Source organism: Protopterus annectens, chromosome 17.part0, assembly GCF_019279795.1.
Source record: "Protopterus annectens isolate FY-2018-M chromosome 17.part0, PAN1.0, whole genome shotgun sequence".
In the NCBI taxonomy this organism is placed as follows: domain Eukaryota; kingdom Metazoa; phylum Chordata; order Ceratodontiformes; family Protopteridae; genus Protopterus; species Protopterus annectens.
Window position 1 is genome coordinate 96,334,968 of NC_056751.1, and position 22,161 is coordinate 96,357,128.

Here is a 22,161-nt window from a genome sequence, read left to right on the forward strand (position 1 = left end):
AATGGGGCTTTTTAAGGCAGGCCCTTTCAGTGATCCTGAAGGGTTGCCTAGTTGCTTTTCTCTGGAGACAGTCGGGGTGCTCTGGCTCTCCACATAAAAGCTTGAGAGGCCATCACTTCAGAAGCCTGGGTGCTGAGAGTTGTATCCAGAGGTTATTCCATTCTTTTTTTAGAAGTTCACAATTGTCACCCAAATCATCTCCCAGATGTTCCATGCCATCAGAGACTTTACACAGTGGTAGATATTCAAAAGTTGCTTATAAAGCAAGTCATTCAGGGGGTCCCACAAGACCAGATAGGATCCCAGGTCTATTCCAGGTTCCTTTTAGTTCCAAGGAAAACACAAGACGTCAGACCAATTTTGGATTTAAGCAAGCTAAATCATTTGACACTTCTCATCACATCAAGACAGACAGACACTCCAGGAGGTTTCTTCACTATCAACTGGAGGACAGTCATTACCAGTTCAGGGCACTGTCATTTGGTCTGACTACAGCAGCACCCCCCCCCCCCCAGGGTGTTTAGCAAGTTCATGTCAGTAGTCACAGCCTGACTCCACTTGTAATGATTTCAGGTCTTTCCATACCTGGACAATTGACTCCTCACTGCCCTACAAGGGCATTGTTGATCTTGGTCATGGACTCCTTACTTCATTTATGTGTCAACGTATGTATTACAGGCAGTTATTCAAAATCAAGTCTTCAACCTATGCAAACTTTAGAGCTCATAGGGTGTCATTTAGACATGATCAAACAAATCACCAGGCTGCCATGCTGCAGAGTTTTCAACATTTGGGCTTAGGCCCTGTCAATGCTTGCAACTCTGAAGCCACCAGCACATGCAGTTATGAAACTACTAGGTCGTATGGCAGTGTGAATAGGGTTTTGTTCCTTTAGCCAGATATCAGATGAGGGCTCTCTTGTGGACTCTGGCTGTTCAGTGGTCCTTCTTTACTCAGCCTTTGGATTTCCCAATATGATTGATGAAAGTGTGTCACAAGAAGATTCACCTGTGGTTGCAGACTCTCTCACTAACTGAAGGGAAACCATTTGTAATTCTTTCTCCTCTGGCCATGGTTACCATAGATGCTTCCCTCCTGGGGTGGGGAGTCATTTCACAGGAAGGATGGTTCAAGGGTCCTGGTCTTCCATGGAGGCCCACATTCATTTCAACATTCTGGAGGTGACAGCAGTCCTCCTTGTGTTGCAGGCCTTTCAGGATGCCCTTCCCAGAGGTATGATTGTGATACAGACAGACAATGTGTCTGCCTAGTATCTCAACAAACAAGGAGGAACATATTCTTATCCTCTTTCCAGGAAGGCCTTGATGGTTTAGCAGTCAGCAATATCTTCTCAGAGTTTTCTGGGTGACAGTGCACATCCTGAGGAAGTCCAACAACCTGACCAACAGCCTCATCAGGAGCATTCTTTTGCCTCATGATTGGTCTTTAAATCCAAAGGTGGCAGCTCAGATTTTTTTGGCATTGGGGCAGTCCCTGTTGCGCAGTCTGTTTACCTCCCCATCCAGCACCAAGTTCAGGAGCTGTTATGCCATTGTTCCCCCTCTGGGCAGACACCCAGGGATGCTCTGGTGCTTGCTTGGCCCCCAGGGGTTCTTTACCTTTATCCCCAGTTCCTCTGATTGCAATGTTTACAGACAGCAGCCTGCTGCAGAACTACAGTGATCCTCATTGCCCCTTTTTGGCATTTTCAGGTGTGGTTCTCCTTTCCTTGGCCTCTTCTGAAGTACAACCCTGCATAGTGGATCCCATTCCAGATTTTATTTCTTATCCAGCAGGCCTGGATCCCCCCCCCCCCAGTCTTCAGTCCATCAAGTTGACTGCTTTGATCCTCCAATTCCCTTGATGGCCAGAAATCCCAAGCTTTCTCAGGCGGTTGTTCATATATTGTTATCTCCTCAGACAAAATCCACTAGAAAAGTGTATTCTAGTAAGTGGAAATGGTTTGTCATATGGGCAGAGACTTCAGGGGCTCTACCCTTTTTCTGCTCCTCTGTAATCTGTTTTGGATTTTTGCTCTTAGTTGTTTCATTCAGGTTCTAGCTCTTCTACTATTGAAGTGCAGTTAGCAGTCATTTCTAACTTTCATGTTGGCAGAGGTAATGTATCTCTGGCTTCACCAAGATCTCCAAGGCTTTTATCAGAAGTACATTTCTACTCCATCTCCCAGTAAGGGATCTAGTTCCTCCCTGGGATCTACCCTTCATTCTACAGGTCCTCCGCGGTCCTCCATTTGAATCTTCAGCCACCTCGGACCTGAAGCTGTTGTCATGGAAAAACCTTATTTTTAGTGGCTGTTATTTCTGCAAGAAAGGTTTCATATTTCCAAGCACTTGATTCTTCACCACAATGTCTGTTTTTTTTTCAAAACGACAAGATTTCCCTTCATACATATCCTTCCTTTCTGCCCAAGGTAGCTTCCGAGAATAGCCTTAACAGTTTGGTTCACCTTCCTGTGTTTTTTCCCCAAATTTTCCAACAAAGGTAAATACTTATTGCCTTATTTGGACCATATCAAAGCTATCAGCAAATCTAGTCAGTTATTTGTCTCCTTTTCACAATCCAGGCTGGGCTTACCTGTGTTTAAGGTAACTTTATTAAAGTAGCTGTCAAATTGTATTTTATTTGTATACACCTTGAGAGGCAAGACTCTTCCACACAAGTCTTAAGGCCACTTTACAAGGGATATGCCTACTTCTACTCTAGAGTGTCAATGGATGATATTTGTGCAGCCATTACTTGGCTAGGTCACCACACCTTTATTTTGCATTATAGGCTGGATATTCATTCTAGATCCAGAGCTTCCTTTGGCTCCACTGTGTTGTGGAATATCCTTCTTTATTCCATGGTTAGGAACTCTGTCCAACAGGTTGATGCCAGGCAGAGCAGACAACATCAGATATGAAAGTTATGCACTCACCATAAAGATAGATCTGTATTGTCCGTCTCTGGTTCAACCTTTCCACCTTCCTGCTCTCACCTTATTGTTGACTTGATGAGTCTTCCTTCTCAGATGACTGGACACTGGAAGTCGTTCTGCCCATGTTTTGGGTTCTTGCATTCCCCTTGGTAATCATAAGGGAGGGTGTCTTTCAAAATTATATGATTATTTTTCTGTTCGTTTCTCTTGTAGGGCAAACTTGATCTGGGGAACTGAAGGAGGAGCAGGGAGCTATGAGTAAGGGAGGTTGAGCCAAGTGGGCTGAAGACTTTAGATTTGACTGGTGTTGGATCTGACTTGGATCCGACATCCCGCAGGTTGAACCATACAGAGACAGACAACACAGCTGTATCAAAATAGTACAGAACTTTAATTTTCGCAGCCTTGAAAAAAATACTTAGTTTTAAAGATTTCTTCTGAACTTGGTAGACTAAACCAATAGTGCCTTATTTACCGAATTAATATTAGTGGATGGGCAGGAGGTGCTTACATCACTTTGGGTTCCAGTTCTAATTGTGCTGGATTTGCATAGATAAGTAATTGTGTATTAGTTATGTAATTGTCAAACTGTTAACAGTTGGCAAAAAAATGAAAAAATTAGTTTTTTTGCCAAACTGTTAACTTAACAGTTTTGCAATTATATGACTAATTTACAATTGCTTACCCTATGCTAATCCAGCATAATTACAGCTGGAACCCAGAGTGACATAAGCACCTCCTGTCCTCCCATGAATATTAATGCCATAAACACAGCTCACTACATTTAGTCTTCCGTGTTCGGTAGCAGTCTTTAAAAACTGATTTTTTTTTTTTAATGCATGGGTGCGATATGACCTTTTGCAAAAAAATGTGTTTGCATACATGAAGATGCATGCGAACACTTTTCATACAAAATAAAAAGGCCATTTCTTATCTTTAAAAATGATCTTTAATTGCAGATTGCTGTATATTTTCTACATTCATTTTATTTACAAAGTGGTGTTTATTATTTTGACATTCTGACACTTTTATGAAGACATAATCCTATTAGTAAAATTTTAAACTTTATCTGGAGATACCAAGACAATTTTTTTGATGGAAATTCAAAATATAATGGATATATTTGTGAGATGTTAGTATAGTGAATATTGTATTAATAAGGCTTATAATAAAGTTAAAACGTTGACCCAACAAGAACAGTTAGGTAATATTTTTTTTAATTGTAATAGAAGGCTTACATTTAATGTCAGTAACAATATGAGTAACAGGACAAAAAAATCTTTTTTGTTACTGAATTTAATATTTTCCCTGATGGTATAGTAAATTTGATTAGGACAAATCGGTCTATTACTTGTAGTGATACTTACAGTTCATTCATTGCCTAGTATTTCTTATACCAGAGTAGAAACTTTTTTGATATATTAGTACATAATTATTTTGTTAGCAAACGTATACTGTATCGCATTATACCTATTTGTAATAGAGTTACTTTAGCTTGTCAAACTTGTTCTGTTTGTAATAATGTTGTCAATAATTTTCCTAGAATTAATGGTTTGAATTATGCTCCTACTACCACATTTTCTTGTTCTACAAAGCAGGCTGTTTATGCCTTCTCTTGCCCTTGTGGGTTATTTTATTTTGGTGAAACCAAAGAAAATTTAGTGATAGAGTAAAGGAACATCTCAGACATGTGTACCATGGTAAATTTCATACTACTGTAGCTGAACAGATTTGTTAGCCACTATTTTGTTACAAATTAAAGTTAAGGAAACTGAACAGCATTTAGTTAAGCAAAAACTTTTGTATAAGGAAAGTGCATTTTAAAGTATGGTACTCTGGTATCAAAAGGGATAAGCAAAGAAGTTAATTGGAAGTATTTTAATTCATTAATAATTGTTTGATTTAATTGAGGGTTGATTCTGTTGTATTTAGTATAAATTGCACCTTTACTGTTTCATCACTTCCTTTGAAGGCTGTTAAACCAAGGTGCTAGAAGTGTGTATTTTATGTTTTATTAAGTGAAGAGTTTGCCATTTTGTGTCATATTTTTATCTTTTTGCTTCTCTGAAGTGCTCATTGTCATTTTTGTGCTAAGACTGCAACTTGCACTTAAGTTTGGAAACAATCATTTTGTTAATGAGCCCATCTCAAAGTTTGGAAGCAGCAATATTGTTATACTTAAGTTGATAACTAGGTTATCCAGTACAGCACGATCAAAAATATTATTGTATTAGATAATTACTTTTTTATTTTATTTCCACAGCAAGAGAAGGTGCCGCAGGATTGTTGTCCTATTTTAGTATTTGTAAATCCAAAAAGTGGAGGTTTGAAAGGTCGAGAACTTCTGTATGGCTTCCGTAAACTTCTAAATCCTCATCAGGTTTTTGAACTAACAAATGGAGGACCTCTTCCTGGGTAAGACGTTTATTGTTAAACCTGTTATTACTCAATTAACTTCTTGCTTATTTAATTTATAGTAATTTATATTAGTTTGAAAAGGGTATATTATAATTGTTTACTTTTAAGTCACAACTTTGCTGTGGGGCATAGGCTGAGATTATGAAAAAAGAAAAGAAGTTGCAAAAGTATGAAAATTTTTAAAACATCATCTTAAAAAGAATAGGAGAGAACATGAACTTTTAAGTTTGTCTTCTAAAGGTGTATATACCTAGATATCCTGGGTCTATATTAGAACACCGAACATTCAAAATGTCGAGTGTTCTAATATCGAACCCTAGCAATCGAAAATACAAAACATCGAACATTCAGAACAGCAAATTTTTTCCTAGGGAAGAAATTCGCTGTTCCAAAAACACAACACAAGCACACCAAACAAACAGCAATCCACACACATACACCTAAACTCTTACACCTAACCCTACACTAAACTAAACATACACCACTAACTATCCACGTACCTTAACCCAAACCCTAACCCTAACCCTAAGGTCCATCACTGTCGCACAGTCACCTCACCCGCGCCTTAACCCTAACTCACCTACCCCGCCCTAACCCTCATGTCCACACAATTGCACACTTACCTGACCCATGCCCTAACCCTAACTCACCTAACCCGCCCTAACCCACACGTCCACACAATCGCACACTTACCTGAACCCGACCCATAACTTTCCACCAGAGCGATGAAAATACAGAAGCAACAGAAATGGACAACTGAATTCTTTCCCTAGAAAAAAAAATGTTTTTCTGTTTCTTCAAGATTTTCAGCGTTCGCTGAAAACGAGTCGATATTAGAACACTTGACATTTCAAATGTTCGATGTTCTAATATAGACCCAATATCCTATGGTCCCGATGATCACTTGCCTACTATGCTTCTATGTTCCTATAGAGGGATTCAGTTTACTTGATAAGATTATGTAAAAAGACATACAGAACATGGGCTGCCCATGTTTTTAATTTTGATGAGCCCCTGTGGACGGGTCCTCTCCTTGATGGATGATACAAGAGGTAGGTAATCTGAGCATTCCACAGACCACTAATTGCTGTCCCAAAGCTATGAAACTGTAATACCCATTTGTTAACTAAGTAGGCCTACTGGTCACACAGTCCCTTTCTAGAGGTGACCAGTGAGCATTGTCTGGTTAAATGACTTGCTCAGTCACCAAGCAAACATTAGGCCACTGGAGAGAGTAGTAACTCCCTGCAAACCAGAACCATAATCATTATCATCATATTTCATATTCACATCATATATCATATTCATATTATCATTACCTTTTCCCTCATTTTCTACACGGGGTTGGGGTGTTGTATGAACTGTTGCCATCTCTCTCAATTAAGTGTCAATCTCCTACTTTCTTTGACAGTCATGTCTGACTGTCGCAGGTCTTCTCTCACATAAATCTAAAAAAGAATGTGCAATACACGGAGCGGAAACCAGCCGAGGTATATTCGAATGTTTTAATAAATCCACACAAACGAACACAAACACATTTACTACATCGTTTGTGTGGATTTATTAAAACATTCTGATATACCTCGGCTGGTTTCCGCTCCATGTATTGCACATTCTTTTTTGGATTTACAAGTGTTTTTGTTGCAGTTCCACCTTTTTTCTATTTATTGGCTTCTCTCACATAACTCATCAGCCTCTTTACTGGACACCCTTGTTTCCTCTTGCCTTCTTCCTGCCTGTCCCAAGATTATCTTCACCAAATTGTCTTCTGCTTTTCTGTACATGCCCAAACCACCATAATCTGTTCTCTTTTACATTCTCTTCAATGGAGCTACTTTGGCTTCTACTCTGTCCTCATTTCTTCATCTGCCTGACAGTGTGCATCTTACAACCCATGTCAGGCACTTCATCTCCATCAGCTCTTGCTTCCTCAACTGCTATGCCTTTACTGCCCAGGTTTCTGTCATACAATACCATTGACACTCCATGCCACTTGGCTGCAGCCCCTCTGATTCTAGCTTTGACCTTCTCATTCAGACTTCCACTCTCCTTAGCCAGCCCTCCTAGATACTTGAAACCGTTTACCTATTTCACTCTTTCAGTTATCTCAGTTTTCATCATCTTCTCCGTCTGATTTCTCCAATTGGCTGCCATTACAACTTTCTTATCTGTATTTAGTTTCACCCTTTATGCATTCAGTTCTCCATTCCATTCCCCTATCCTTTCTTCCTCAGAATCTGCCTGTAATGCCACATTATCTGCACATACAGTAACTTTGTTGATCTGGTCCCAGTGACCTGTTTACTAATGTACTCCATCACCAGTGTGAACATCAGTGTACTCAGAGCTGAACTCTGATGCACATCCACTCCCACTGGGAACTCCTCTGTGAGACCAAACACTGTTTGTCCTTGAGTTATTGGGTCCTTGTACAAAGCCTGCACTGATTTGGCCAGTGCTTCTGGGACTTTGAACCACCACAGGACTACCCAAATCAGCTTTCCTGGGACCTTGTCATATGTTTTTCCAGCTGTAGGAATGTCCAGTTGGACTTTTTCCTTATCTATAGCTTCTTCTCAACTATCTGTATCACTGCAAACATTAGGTCAGTTGTACTGCATCCTGATCTGAAGCTGAATGTCTCATCTTCCATCTTACTTTTTACTACTCTGCATGTTCATTTATCAGTCACCCTTTCCAGAACCTTCATGCAGTGTGACAGGAGTTTGATACCTCTGTAGTGACTACAGTTGTGGATGTTCACTTTTTTCTTGTATACAGGCATTAGTGTACTTATTTTGCAATAATTTGGGATATGCCTTCACTCCATAGTGCTAAACGTACCCTCAGGAGCCATTTTCCCCCTATCTCACCCATCATCTTGATCATATCTGCTGTGCCGTCATCTGAGCCTGCTGCTTTCTCTGACTTCATTTTCCTTAGTGCTGTTCTTACTTATTCTAAGGTGGGCTCCTCCTCTTCTTTCATTGTAGGCTATGTCTGGGGCAGTAAACTTCTGTGGAGTACTCCTTCTATCTGCCTTTGATGTCCTGTAGACTAGTCAGCAGGTTCTTGCTATCATTCCTTACAAAGGTTGTCTATCTTCTTTAGCTTTCTTTCTTTGCTTGCAGCCTGATACAGTTTATTTGTGCCATCCACTGAGTAACTTTCCAGAAGCTGTTATAGTGCTTCTTTTGCCTTGTTCTGTGCTATTGAAACTCCTCACCTAATCTCTTTCTTAGCCAACCAGTATTACTTCTTAGCCTGGTCCATATTTTCTATCTCACACTTTTTCCTGCACTCCTTCTTTTTGTTGATGACTTCTTGGACCTTTGCATTCTACCACCAGTTTTCCTTATGCACTTTACTTCCATACCTAGCTTGGACACATATCGGTTTTGTAGAATTCCCATATGTTGTTTTGTGCTGCTGTCATTCTTCTTCAATTCCACCCATTTCCTCTTCTTTCTGAGGTGCTAGTACCCTGAGTAATTCCATGAAGTCTTGTGCTTTCTCTCCAGTCAACTTCCAGGTCTTCAGCCTAGTCTTTGTTGACCTTATGGGTCTATATCAGAACACTGAAGTATTAAAACTTCTAATGTTCTGATAACGAGCACTATTCAGCGAACGCTAAGAATAGCGAAGCTGCAGAACATAGAATTCTTTCCTTGGGAAAGAATGCGGTTGGCCATTTCTGTGGCTTTGCTATTCTTAGCACTGTGGTGGAAAGTTACGGGTTGGGTTCAGGTAAGTGTGCGATTGTTTGTACGTTAGGGGCGGGTTAAGTGAGGTAGGGTTAGGGCGCATGTTAGGCTTGTGTGCGATAGTGACAGACTTTAGGGTTGCGGAGGTTTAAGGGAGTTAGGGTTAGGGCACAGGTTAGGTGAGTGTGCGATAGTGATGGACCTTAGGGTTTAGGTTAAGGTAAGTGGGTAGATAGTAGTGTATGTTTAGTTTAGTGTAGCGTTAGAAGAAGGAATTTAAGTGTATGTGTGTGGTTGCTGTTTGTTTGATGTGCTTGTGTTGTGTGTATGTGTTTCGGAGCAGCAAATTTTTTCCATGGGAAAAAATTTGCTGTTCTGAATGTTTGATATTTTCATGTTTAGATGTTTTGGGGCTGATGAAATAGCATTCGCTATTTTCATCTTTCGATAACGTGATATAAACGCAACCTTATAGCCTTCTCTGACCACTGCTTGTAGCTGATTGTTGCAACCAGTGGTTTATATAGTGGGATAACTTTTTTACTGGGGATGTCTTTGTAATTGCTGATTCTACTCTAGTTGCCATTCCTTACTAGGTGTTAAGAGTGCCCTAAGGCAACAGAAGTAAAGCCTTATGGATGTAAGGCAGGAGTCTCAGAACTCCTTGCTGTATTATTTTTATATAAAATCTGTATCAGTTATCATAATTTAATTATCTAATTGCCAAGATATGTTAGCAGTGGTTAAAATGAGATGGTGAAAGAAATGCAAGTAATGCTGCAGCGAAGTCAAATTTCTCCATAAGCAAGCTTTATGTTATAGCATAACAGGGCCATAAAAAGTATTATTCATCACGGATGGAGTCTTTTTCTAGCTTTTTTCCTTCAAGCAATCTAATATCTCATATTCTTCTTCCCTGTTAGGCAGCTGTTAGACAGCAGTGGAAAAAAGTCTTCTCTTCTTATTAGTAGTCTCACTGTCAAGAATTTTTATATCAACTTTCCAGTTTTATAAAGCATGCCAACCTGGGACAGCTTAGACTTAAGTAATCATTGAAGAGAGTGCGTCCAGTAGAAATAGGGTTCTGAACAGTAGTAGATGCAGTAGGATCATAAGGAAGGGCAGACATACAAGAATGTTAAATTAGCTTTCCTGTTATGTTTACCCCAGAACATGTATTTCTCAGAAATACCATTTCTGGCATGTTCTGCAAGAGGCATTCAAAGCACAGTTCTCCAGTATGTGTTATTAATGTTGCTAATCAAGTAACCTGTCCCTTAATTAGATTCTTCCTAAGATATAGCGGATGTGTATTTGTAGCATGAATGTAATTATTAACAAATGTGGGCTTTGTGAATATATTAGAACTTAGCATTTTATTAGCATGATTATAATTTGTTACATGAAAAAAAATAATTTTTCAATCCATTAACATAAAAGTGAAATCCAAAAACTCTGAACTAATTCTCATATGATTTTGTAATTCAATAATGTTAGAACTAGACCCCAAAATGACAAAAGTAAATCAAGAAAATGTCCATAAAATGCTATTTTCTTATAAGAATCCATTTGATACAGACAAGTCCGTTCCTATTCACATAGTACTAAATACAGGGCAACTGCAATACCCATAGCTACCCCTCATACAGTGGATATAAAAAGAGTACACACCCGTGTTAAAATGCCAAGCTTTTGTGATATAAAAAATGAGACCATAATAAATAATTTCAAAACTTTTCCCACCTTTAATGTGACCTGTAACCTGCACAATTCAATTGAAAAACAAACAAATTTGTAAGGGGAAAAATATAAAAAATAAAAAATGTACAATAAGCTGGTTGCATAAGTCTGCACAACCTTAAACTAATACTTTGTTGAAACACCTTTTGATTTAATTACAGCATTCAGTCTTCTTGGGTTTACACCTGCCATCAATTACTGTGACTCTGATTAACCCCAGATAAAGTTCAGCTGTCCTAGTAGGATTTTCCTGACATTTACTCAATTGCCTGCTACAGCAAAAACCATGGTTCGCAAAGAGGTCACAAAGCATCAAAGGGATCTCACTGTTGAAAGGTATCAGTGAGAAGAATGTACAAAAAAATTTCCTACGGTGAAGACAGTCATCAAAAAGTGGAGAAAATATGGGACAACAGTGACGTTGCAAAGAACTGGATGTCTGTCCAAAAGTGATGAAAAGACGAGACAAAAACTGATCAGGGAGGCTGCCAAGAGACCCACAGTAACACTGAAGGAGCTGCAGGAGTCTGTGGCAAGTACTGGTTGTGTACTGCATGTGACAACAATCTCCCATATTCTCCATGTGTCTGGACTATGGGGTAGGGTTGCAAGATGGAAGCCTTTTCTTACACAGAAAAACATCCAGGCCTGGCTAAAATTTGCGAAACAATACAGGTCTTCCAGAAGCATGTGGGAAAATGTGTTATGGTCTGATGAGACCAAGGTTGAACTTTTTGGCCACAATTCCAAAAGGTATATTTGTCACAAAAACAACACTTTTCATCATCAAAAGAACACCATCGATACAGTGAAGCATGGTGGTGGCAGTATCGTGCTTTGGGTTGCTTTTCTTCAGCTGGAACTGGGGCTTTAGTGAAGGTCTTGCCATTAAAACAGAAGAAATTATTTTCTAACATCAACTCAAATGAGCCTCCACCACCTCTTACTTCACTATTATGCCTACTACATATACATTTCACTTGTGACTCCTATTCCCTAACCCTCCCAAACAACCTTACTACTGTCATACAAATACTCCTGTTTCTTTTTACCTAATTCATAACTTCCATTTAATCTTTTAGCACCATTCCCAACTACCTTTCTCCCTCTCATACTACTTTGCACTAAATTCATTCATAGTCACACCAGTTCCTAACAGCACCTATCTATTCTACATTGTATCTTCTACTTTTCCCAAATAAATCCTCATGTCTTCCTATTTTAACTACATTGTCATAGTCTAGCCTTTCAAACCCCTCTATTCCTTACATTCTAGAGAAGATACTAGGACAACCTGTCTTCCTTCAAAGAAAGTACTTTCCTGCGTACCCTCTATCAAATGTTTAGACAGCACCACCATTAAATATCCTTCTGCCCTGCAACTTATTTTTCCTTCCTGATCCCTACTTCCCCACTACCTACCAACTGTAACATACAAGTCTCTGTACTTAATCATGCTATTCCGCAGCTTATCCTGTGTTCTTTTCCTACTACTGGGCCATCTCTCATCCTACTATGACTCTATAATAGCTCTCAGCATATCTCCAACTCTGTCCCAACCACCTGTTCTTACTTCCTGTGTACACTCTCCACACATTGCACCAAATCTACTTAATGATGCCTCTCTTTATTTCAAGTATAAACTGATTAATTCCATTTCAAATCAAACCAAAACAAAATTAAGTGAAAAATACTCTAAAAAACAAGTATCAGTAATTTCCTAATATGCTAAAATCCTTCTAGGAGGAGACATTCACCCTAATCCTGACCCCACCTATCACAAGGAACATCAAGATTGTTCTCTTCCACACACTACTTAATCCTACAGTAGTCAACCCCAACCCCAGTAATCTAACTTTTGCTGCCATAAATGTTAGAAGCATAAAAAATTAAATTCCTAACTCCACGCCTGGATTACCGAACATAATCCTGGTAGTCTCACTGTAACTGAAACTTGGCATAAACAACTCCAGAATTACACCTCTGGCTATAATATCATTCGTAATGACTGTATAAAGAGGAAAGGTGGTGCTATTAATTTCCCAACAACTACCAGATTTCCCCTTGCAACAAACCAATACCAAAATTCAATTCAGCAGAGCTTCTTATTATTTTCCTTGAATTAAACGCTTGTATTATAACACAAACATGTATTACTGTCCTTTACATCCCTCCTGGTGACAATACAGCTGTACTGGAAGATATCCTACACTGGATATCCATAACATTTCCACAAGAAAAAATACTACTAGGTGATGCGAATATCAATTGTCTGGACATAAATTCTAACTCCCCTTCATCTAGTGTGAAATTATTTGGTTTCACACAACTAATTAATAGCTTGAGACATTGTAACACGACATTAACTCTCCTATTAGACTGGATCCTAAGTATCAGACCCTAGCAAATACACCACCTCAAGTACAGTGTCTGACTTTCTCAGTGATCATTTCCCAAACTGCACAACCAGACATCTCACACATCCACTTAAGTAGCATGTTTATAAAACAACAAGCAACCTTTCCAAGTTTAACCCAGACATGTTCATTACTTCCCTATCTTCTGTTAACTGGAATTTCCTAAAAATCCTCCCCTTAGTTGATACTGTAAATTAATTTAATACAGTTTCCTGAATTTCCTAAATAGTCTCGCACCTCCTAGGAGGAAGAGACTGAAAACAAATAATGCATTTTGGCTATCCAAAAAGAGTAGAATGCTAGTGCAGGATGCACCACAATACCTTGAAAACTTCAGACTGCTTTGCACTCTTAATCAAAAGCAAATTAATGAAGATAAAAAAATATACTGTAATAACTTTCAGAGTAATAGTAAATCGACCCTAACAAATTCTGAACAGCCATTAAAGAACTCTTGCATCCTGGCCATAAATTCAACCGTAACTCCTCTCCCAGTAACTCAACACTCAAAACCGCAGTGCAGTTCAACTTTTATTTCATAGTTATTATAGCACCTCTAACCAATGACTCCCCAACTTCTAATCCTAACCCTGCCCGGCAGCCATATATCTCCACATCCACTGTCATCTTCAAACCTCTGCCCACATCATGTATAACGCTACTCTTAAGCAAACTCAAACCATGCTTTACTTCAGCTGATGACTTTCCAAGCTAGTACTGTAAAACAATAGCTGATAGCATTGCCTGCCCTGTCTCAGTCCTTATAAATAGGTCAAAACAGGAATCCCACGTTCCCTCTCTCTGGAAAAAGTCATGCATTATCTGCACAAAGAAGGAAATTCAACAGACATTATTTACTTTAGATCTATGGCAGTCTTATCCTCTATTTCCAAAGTACTTGAACATTTATTCAGAAACAATTGCTAAGCCATATCCTGCAGGAAGAACTCCTGTCCCCCACACAACATGGATTCCATCCCTCCACACTACTGCACTTCTAATCTGTAGATATACTATCAATAAAAATAGAGATAATGGTAAGCTAGTATTGTATTTATTTCTAGATTGGTCTGAATCCTTTGACACAAGTTTGTCACAGCAAACTTCCACTTCAAATATCCTCAATAGGTCTCTCTCAACCCACCTTTTCATGGTTCAAAAGCTGCCTATCCAATAGGTATCAGTCAGTAAAATGGTACTCCACCCTCTCTCTGTATCGCCCTGTCACCACTGGTGTATCACAAGGCACTATCCTTGATCCCCTGCTCTATAACATTCTCACCAACACCGTCCATATATCCACCCAACAGGCCTCCCTACTACATTATGCAGATGACTCCACACTCATTTGCACATCTGACATAATGGCACACCTGCAAAAAATTACTCAGGAATCTTTAACAGCAACTGTAACATGACTTTGTAACTCACAACTCATGCTCAACCCTAAAAAAAAAAAAAAAAAAAAAAAAAAAAAACTTTTTCCCCAATCCCGCTACCATAAAAAAACAAAAAAGCAAAATTTAAAGTCCTCTCTCTTGACAATACAACCATTGAAATTACTTCTAATAGCATGTTGTTAGGGATAATTGTGAACAATGATCTTAAATTCGACCTGCATATCCAAAAGTGCATAAGAACAACTCATCAAAAACTAGGAATGTTTTAAAGAGCCAAAAACTTTCTCACTGACACAATGAAAGCTACACTTGCCACTATTAATCTCCTCCCCACACTTATTGATGGCACCCATACTTACTAACCTTCAGGTATCACAAAAATCAAAAATAGAATAATGATATAACAAAGTTGCTAAATTTACAGCAAATACCCTTTTCAGATCCCACCACTGTTTAACACTAAAAAACCTAAACTGGATAGAGCTACCCCATCAACTAACATGTACACTGTTTCATACCACCTAGAAAATTATCCAGAATCCATCTTCTTGTCCAGCACTAAATAACATTCTACACAACTATGTTCCCAGTCAGTCATTAGGGTCCAGTGACCAATTCTCCTGTCTGTCCACAAACCTGTCAAACCTGCTGGGCATCGGCTGTACCCAAGGCCTGGAACTCCTTATCTGTACTCATGCCATGTTCCTAAGGCCTGGAACTCCTTATCTGTACTCATGCCATGTTCCTAAGGCCTGGAACTCCTTATCTGTACTCATGCCATGTTCCTAAGGCCTGGAACTCCTTATCTGTATCTATCAGGTCAGTACCCTCCCTCCCATCCTTCAAATACATTCTGAAAGACTTCCTAGCCAAAAGCTGACTCTGTTCTTGCTCAACACTAGGAAAAATTATACCCCTAAATGTGAACAAATACCTATTCATGGTGTCATCTCTTTACTCACTTCCTTACTTCTATCAATTTCTCTGACCCTGACTTTCTCTCTAAATATACCATAAGCCTGTTTTTTCTCACTTCATATTGTAATTCCTATTTATATTATACGAGCTTACCTTTACTTTCTCTATAAACTGACAAAACTTTCGCTAACTATTAAATCATTGTCATATAACTTGTATTTGTTCTTACCCAACGTTTTCATATTATGTCTAATTTGGTATAATTATTTAAACTGTAGTAGTTTTTTATATTATTTTTAAAGATCGTAAACTTATTGATGTTCTTCATGTTTCACTGTTGCAGTCATTACATTTGGGTTATCTGCTTGCAGTAGCCCTCAGTTGGCCTGATTAACAAAGTCTTGGGTCCTACATCGGTTGCTGTCTCTTCTTCTGTGACGTCAGGTCGTTGGGGGTATAAAACATGCAGCTGATGTCATTACCTCAGTCTTTCTTGCCGTGTGGTGCCCAAAGCAGAAGCAGTTTGCAAGTGCCGGTCGGCCAACTCCTGAAATTTTCATTTTCGAGTTTCAGAACCGAAGTCTTCAACTGAAAGCTAAGTACCCCATTGGGGAAACTTTTTCTTGCTCTAAACCGATGTCAGTAAAAGTAAATAATTGCATTTCTTGTAGAAAGCAAATACCTCATAAAGATTTTCACTCGTACTGTATTCCTTGCCTAGACCACGACGTACCTCACTGTCGGTTTTGTGCCTTATTTAAACCACGAATTATCCATCATCGGTATATTTGCACTTCTAAATATTTTGGTGGTCGGTTCAATTATCCTGAAATGTCTTCGGTAAGCCATTCGACTACCGACATTCCGAAAAAACGCAAAGATAAAGACAGAGACAGGCCGCCCAGTTCGTCGATACTCAGTGAGGCACTTTTGCAGCACCGGCTTCTGAGGGTGTATTCAGGCCTACTGACTTGCATATTAAACTGACGCCATCTTCTTCTTCAAGGCCTAAAACTCGAACCATGCCTAGAAAATTGATGCCCAGACCTCATGGTCAGGCCTCTATGCCTAAAAAACGAATGATAAGAATGACTGAAGATCTTATTACTTTAATCAGGGGAAGCCAACCTTCCCCCTCTAAGAGACCTAGGACTGAGTTTGCTTATGATACTTCTGACCAGGATTCTGAAATTTCTGTTTCCTCTGATGACCAGGATTTACCCTTATCTACCTATGAGGATTCTGATGCTGAGGACTCTATTCCCTCTGCTTCCCCCCAGAGGATTTCTCTTTTGGTGAAACCTTGCATACTCTCAGGGAGCATTTTCGTTGGGAAAGTCAGGATTTCTCTGATTCTAAAAAGAGGCTTAGGGATTTCTTACTCCTGCCTCAGCACAGGCCATTAGCTGTACTTCCTGTACTGGACATTGTTGATGATGCCTTTTTGGAATCTAGCATGGCCCCTGACTCTTTACCTCCTGCTTCCAGAAAACCTGATAGATATTACAGGGCTCCTGACTCTCACAAGTTCCTTTTCAAAAATCCTGCTGCGGATCCTGAAACCGTTTCACAGGGACCCAAGGGCATTAAAGCTACTACTGCCAAAAAATCCTACCCCCTCTGATAGAGACTCCAGGGCGCTGGATTGATGGGGTAAGAAGTTATACACTTCTGCAACTTTGGCCATTAGGGCCTTGAATTTCCAGTTTCATATGTTAAAGTATCAGCTGCATATTATTGGATTGCTTAAACTGAAAATTATGTTGTTTCCTGATTGTGCTGAAAATAAGAATTTACAAGATTTAATGCATTCTGCTGAACAAGTTGGTAAACATACATTGCAATGTGGTTTTGATTCACTATAGGCATCTTGCAGGGCTGCGGTAACTGGGTCTGTACTTAGAAGGCATGCTTGGCTTAAGGAGCAATCCTTGCCAGATCATGTTAACGTGAAATTACTGGATGCTGTCTTAAATCAGGACCTCCTGTTTGGCAAACGGGCAGAAGAAGTTCTTAAAAAGATGGAGGAAAAAGCTAAATCTATGCAAACTGTTAAAGATTTTTTACAAGTACAACCTCCAAGATTTAGTAGGCATTGGCCTTCTAAGAATTGGTCCTTTTCTGCCTCTACCAGACCTTCTCAGTCCAAACCCAGATCCAGCAGAGCACCCAGGCTTCAGTCCCAGGGGACACACAGGACTAAGCAGTGGGGGGCCTCCACTTCTAAATCTGGGAGTAATAAAACTCCCCCTATGGTAAACTGTCTCTGACTTCTTTTTAAAACTTCCAAGCACTTCTCAACTGACTGCCCATTTGGGGGGAAAGATTGAACTTCATGCAAAGAACTGGGGACTCATTACCTAGGACAAATGGGTTTTAAATATAGTGTCCCAAGGATACAGATTTCACTTCCACACATTACCAACTCCAAGCGGTTGGCCAGATCTACCTCCAAATCAGTGGGCAGAGGCCCAAAAGCAAGTACTCTCTCTCTTAAGCATAGGGGCTATTCAGTTGGTACCAGAAGAAGAAAAGGGACAAGGTTTCTACTCGAGATTTTTCCTGGTACCCAGAAAAGACAATTCATGATGTCCTATCCTTGACCTGCCTACTCTAAACACTTTTTTGGTGATTCCAAAATTCAAGATGCTGACTCTTCACCAGTTGCTTCCTATGCTAAGCAAAGATGCCTGGTTGGCAACACTAAATTTAAAGGAGGCATACCTGAACATCCCAATCAGGGAATCTTGCAGAAGATACCTACGCTTCAAAGCAGGCCTAACGCACTATCAGTTCTCTGCACTGCCCTTTAGCTTATCTACTGCACACAGGATATTTACAAAGTGCCTAGTTCCAGTCATTGCATTTTACAGGCAAAGAAATATTCAAATATACCAATAGCTGGACGATTATTCAGGCAGAAAACCAGGACATACTTTTGAATCATCTGGCTTTTGCACAAAGGGTGCTAACTTGTCTGGGGTACACCATAAACGGAAAGAAATCACACCTGGTACCCTGTCAACAAATTATATTCCTGGGAGCAAGCTTGAATACAACCTCCCAGATGGCTTTCCTCACGCCAGAGAAACAAATTCACATGACAACCTACTTCAAACAAGTGGCCACAAAAAGTCTGCTATCTGCAAGGCAAATACTACAAGCCTTGGGGTTCATGGCCTCTTGCATCCTACTAATTCCATATGCAAGACTGCATATGAGGAAACTACAATGGTATCTAAAAAGCCTATGGTGTCAACATTCTCAGGATCTAGAAGCAATGATTCCTATCATTCCTTGTCTACACCTAGAGTTCCTTTGTTGGGCAGAGGCCTGCCACCAAAACAAGGGACTACCATTCACACTAACTCCTGCCTCCCAAACCCTAACAACAGATGCATCAGACTATGCATGGGGGGCGCACCTGGCAGGGAAGTGCATTCAGGGTAAATGGAACCCAATTCAAATGCACCTTCACATCAATCATAAAGAAATGTTAGCTGTACAGAAAGCTCTGACAGCCTTCAAGGACCACATTCTTCCAGGACAATTAATGGTAAAGACGGACAACACCACTGTTATGTGGTACATAAACAAACGGGGGGTACACATTCTTACCTCGTCTGCAGACTAGCCATGGCATTGTGGAACACAGCCTTGAGCTACCAAGTGCATCTACAAGCTCAATTCCTGCCAGGAAAACTAAATACACTGGCAGACGGACTAAGCAGAAACCTCATGGACCCACACGAGTGCAAACTGGAACCAAGGATTTTCAACATGTTGACAAGCAAATAGGGAAGCCCAGATATAGACCTGTTTGCCTCCCCCCAGAACTATCAATAGGAAAAATTTTGCGCAAGGACTCCCCACAGACAAGCTTGGAAGGTGGATGCTCTGTCCTTCAGCTGCAAAAAGCTATCAGTTTATGCCTTTCCTCCTCTGTCTCTGCTCTCCAAAATACTACTAAAGATCAAACAAGACAAACCAAGGATGATTTTGATTGCACCAGCCTGGCCACGCCAACACTGGTACACCCTCCTGCACAGTGTGTCACTGTTGGCTCCATGGCACCTGCCTCCGACTCCTACCCTGCTGTCTCAGCAGGAGAACCAGATTCCGCACCCTCAGTTTCAAACACTGAACCTAGCAACCTACCTAATTACCTAAGCTTTCCTTTACCATCCCTCAGTAAACCACTGATGGGTGTCATTTTAGAGGCAAGGGTACCTAGTTCTAGAAAATCTTATGCTGAAAAATGGAAACGATTCTGTGCCTGGAACCAATCTCAAGGGATGAGCACAGCAGTGCCCAATTTACCTCAGATTTTACAATACTTAACTGAGATGCTTCACAAGGGCCTGTCTTTTTCCTCAATAAAAATTCACGCCTCAGCCATTTCAGCTCATTATAACACAGAACCTCCCCTCTTCTCTCATCCACTGCTCAAGCAGTTCCTCAGAGGGGCCAAAAATCTAAGACCACCCAGGAGAGCTCCAACTCCTGCCTGGGACCTTAACTTTGTATTGGAGAAACTCACCCTTTCTCCTTTTGAGCCAGCTGCTACTGCAGATTTAAAATTCCTTTCTTGGAAAACAGATTCCCTTTTAGCCATCACTTCGGCAAAAAGGGTATCTGAATTACAGGCCCTTATGGCAATGGAGCCTTTCATCATCTTTCATGCGGACAAGGTGTCTCTCAGGACCAATCCCTCTTTCATGCCAAAGGTGGTATCCATTGTGGCCTTTAATCAATCCGTTCATTTGCCAACCTTCTTTCCTAATCCACAGAACAAAGGGGAATGGATACTGCACTCCTTAGATGTGCACAGACAACTTAGATTCTACTTGGACAGGACTAAACCTCAAAGGAAATCTGAACTGCTGGTGGCAATTGCTGCAGGGACAGAGGGGAAGGCTATTTCAAAGCAAAACATTTCCAAATGGATAGGCCATTGCATTAATTTCTGCTATAAGTACCATGGAAAACCTATCCCACAGGGGATCAGACCCCACTCCACCAGGGCTGCATCTACATCTACAGCCTTTCTGAGAGGCGTACCTACCAGGGACATCCTAGTAGCTGCTACCTGGAGTTCTGTACATACTTTCACCAAGAATTACCATTTGCCAATTCTCTCTAAATCCAGAGCTGGCTTTGCCACTGCAGTTTTGCTGGGCCTTATAGCTGGTCTTAATGCTATCTTAATTCATCCTCCCGTCCATAGCTTTGGGAATCTACCCAAATGTAATGACTGCAACAGTGAAACACGAAGAACATAGTACAGTTGTGTACACTTACCATAAATGTAGATGTTCGAGTGTATTCACTGTTGCAGTCCTGGTTACCCTCCCTCCCTCCAGCCCTCTGATTTTTTTTGGCTATACCTCTTCTCTCCTTTTCAATGCTTAAAAGCTTTTTGGTGTATTTGTTTTTTTATTTGAGGTGTATATTTATAGATTTAATTGCTTCCCATTAGGGGGGCACCTGACATCTGGGGCAAGAAAAACTGATGTAATGACGTCGGATGCATGTTTTATACCCCTGACAACCTGATGTCATGGAAGAAGAGACAGCAACTGACGTAGGACCCAAGACTTTGTTAATCAGGCCGACTGAGGGCTACTGCAAGCAGATAACCACATTGTAATGACTGCAACAATGAATATACTCGAACATCTACATTTATGGTAAGTGTACACAACTGTACTTTCTTGAAATCTTTTGTAATACTTTGGAGCTTTTCTTCCGTGGCCTCATCTGAAAATTGGTTCCTACCCAGTAGGACTTTCCTGGTAATCAGGTGTCAATAAATAAATAAAGTGCATATCATATTGATGAAATTGTTTCTACACATAGTGTAATTTGACAAAAAAACTTCTTACCATTTCTATACCTGTTCTTTGTGATATGACTATATAAAGAAGAAATATCCACTGTCATTAAAATACATTTGAACCAAACTCATCACTTTGTATCTCATTTAATTTAGATAGAAAATTCCATTAATCCTTAGTAAAGGAAGTGGTAGTTTGTACTATTGTATTTAATATGTAATCTAAAAAAAGGAGACATACATTCACCTGGGGATTCAATATACTCCATGTACGCTTACCTCAAAGCCTATACAGAGTTTACTTGCATGAGCGATGAGCAGCAGCGCTAACTGCATATTCATGCTGCACACCTCTTTTAAACTTAAACAAACACAGTTTGTGGCTAGCAACAGTGTTGCCAGCCAGAAAACTGTGTGAAGCAACACAGACAGCAGCGGGCATGTAGGAGTGATAGTGTGAAATGCCACATGGTTGTTAATAAAGCAATGTATATAGTTCAAACACATTACTTGACAGTGTATACTGTGCAGAGTATTGTGGAAACCTGTTTCAGCCATACTGAGCAAAAGTTGTGTAAATGATCAGTAAGGGTACACAGACTGCATTATAAATAAACAGGGGAAGTGTGTGTATTAAATAGGGACATACAGATGAATTGTAGGAATGAACAGTGAGAGAGGACAGCTGTAACATGGTAATGTACAGCAGATGAAGGCATGTCAATGAAGACTGTTGTAGCATGAACATTAATCACATATCGACATAATACAGTATGGACTGCACAGTGAA

General features: G+C 40.0%; 1 protein-coding gene across 1 annotated transcript in view; it reads left to right on the forward strand.

The window, feature by feature from the left end:
- The window catches only part of DGKQ (diacylglycerol kinase theta), a 2,194,335-nt gene that overhangs the window by 1,795,201 nt on the left and 376,973 nt on the right, over positions 1-22,161 (forward strand). The window contains exon 16 of the mRNA XM_044059107.1: positions 5,206-5,353. Coding sequence (XP_043915042.1) covers positions 5,206-5,353 — 148 coding nt within the window. The remainder of the gene's footprint in view (positions 1-5,205; positions 5,354-22,161) is intronic.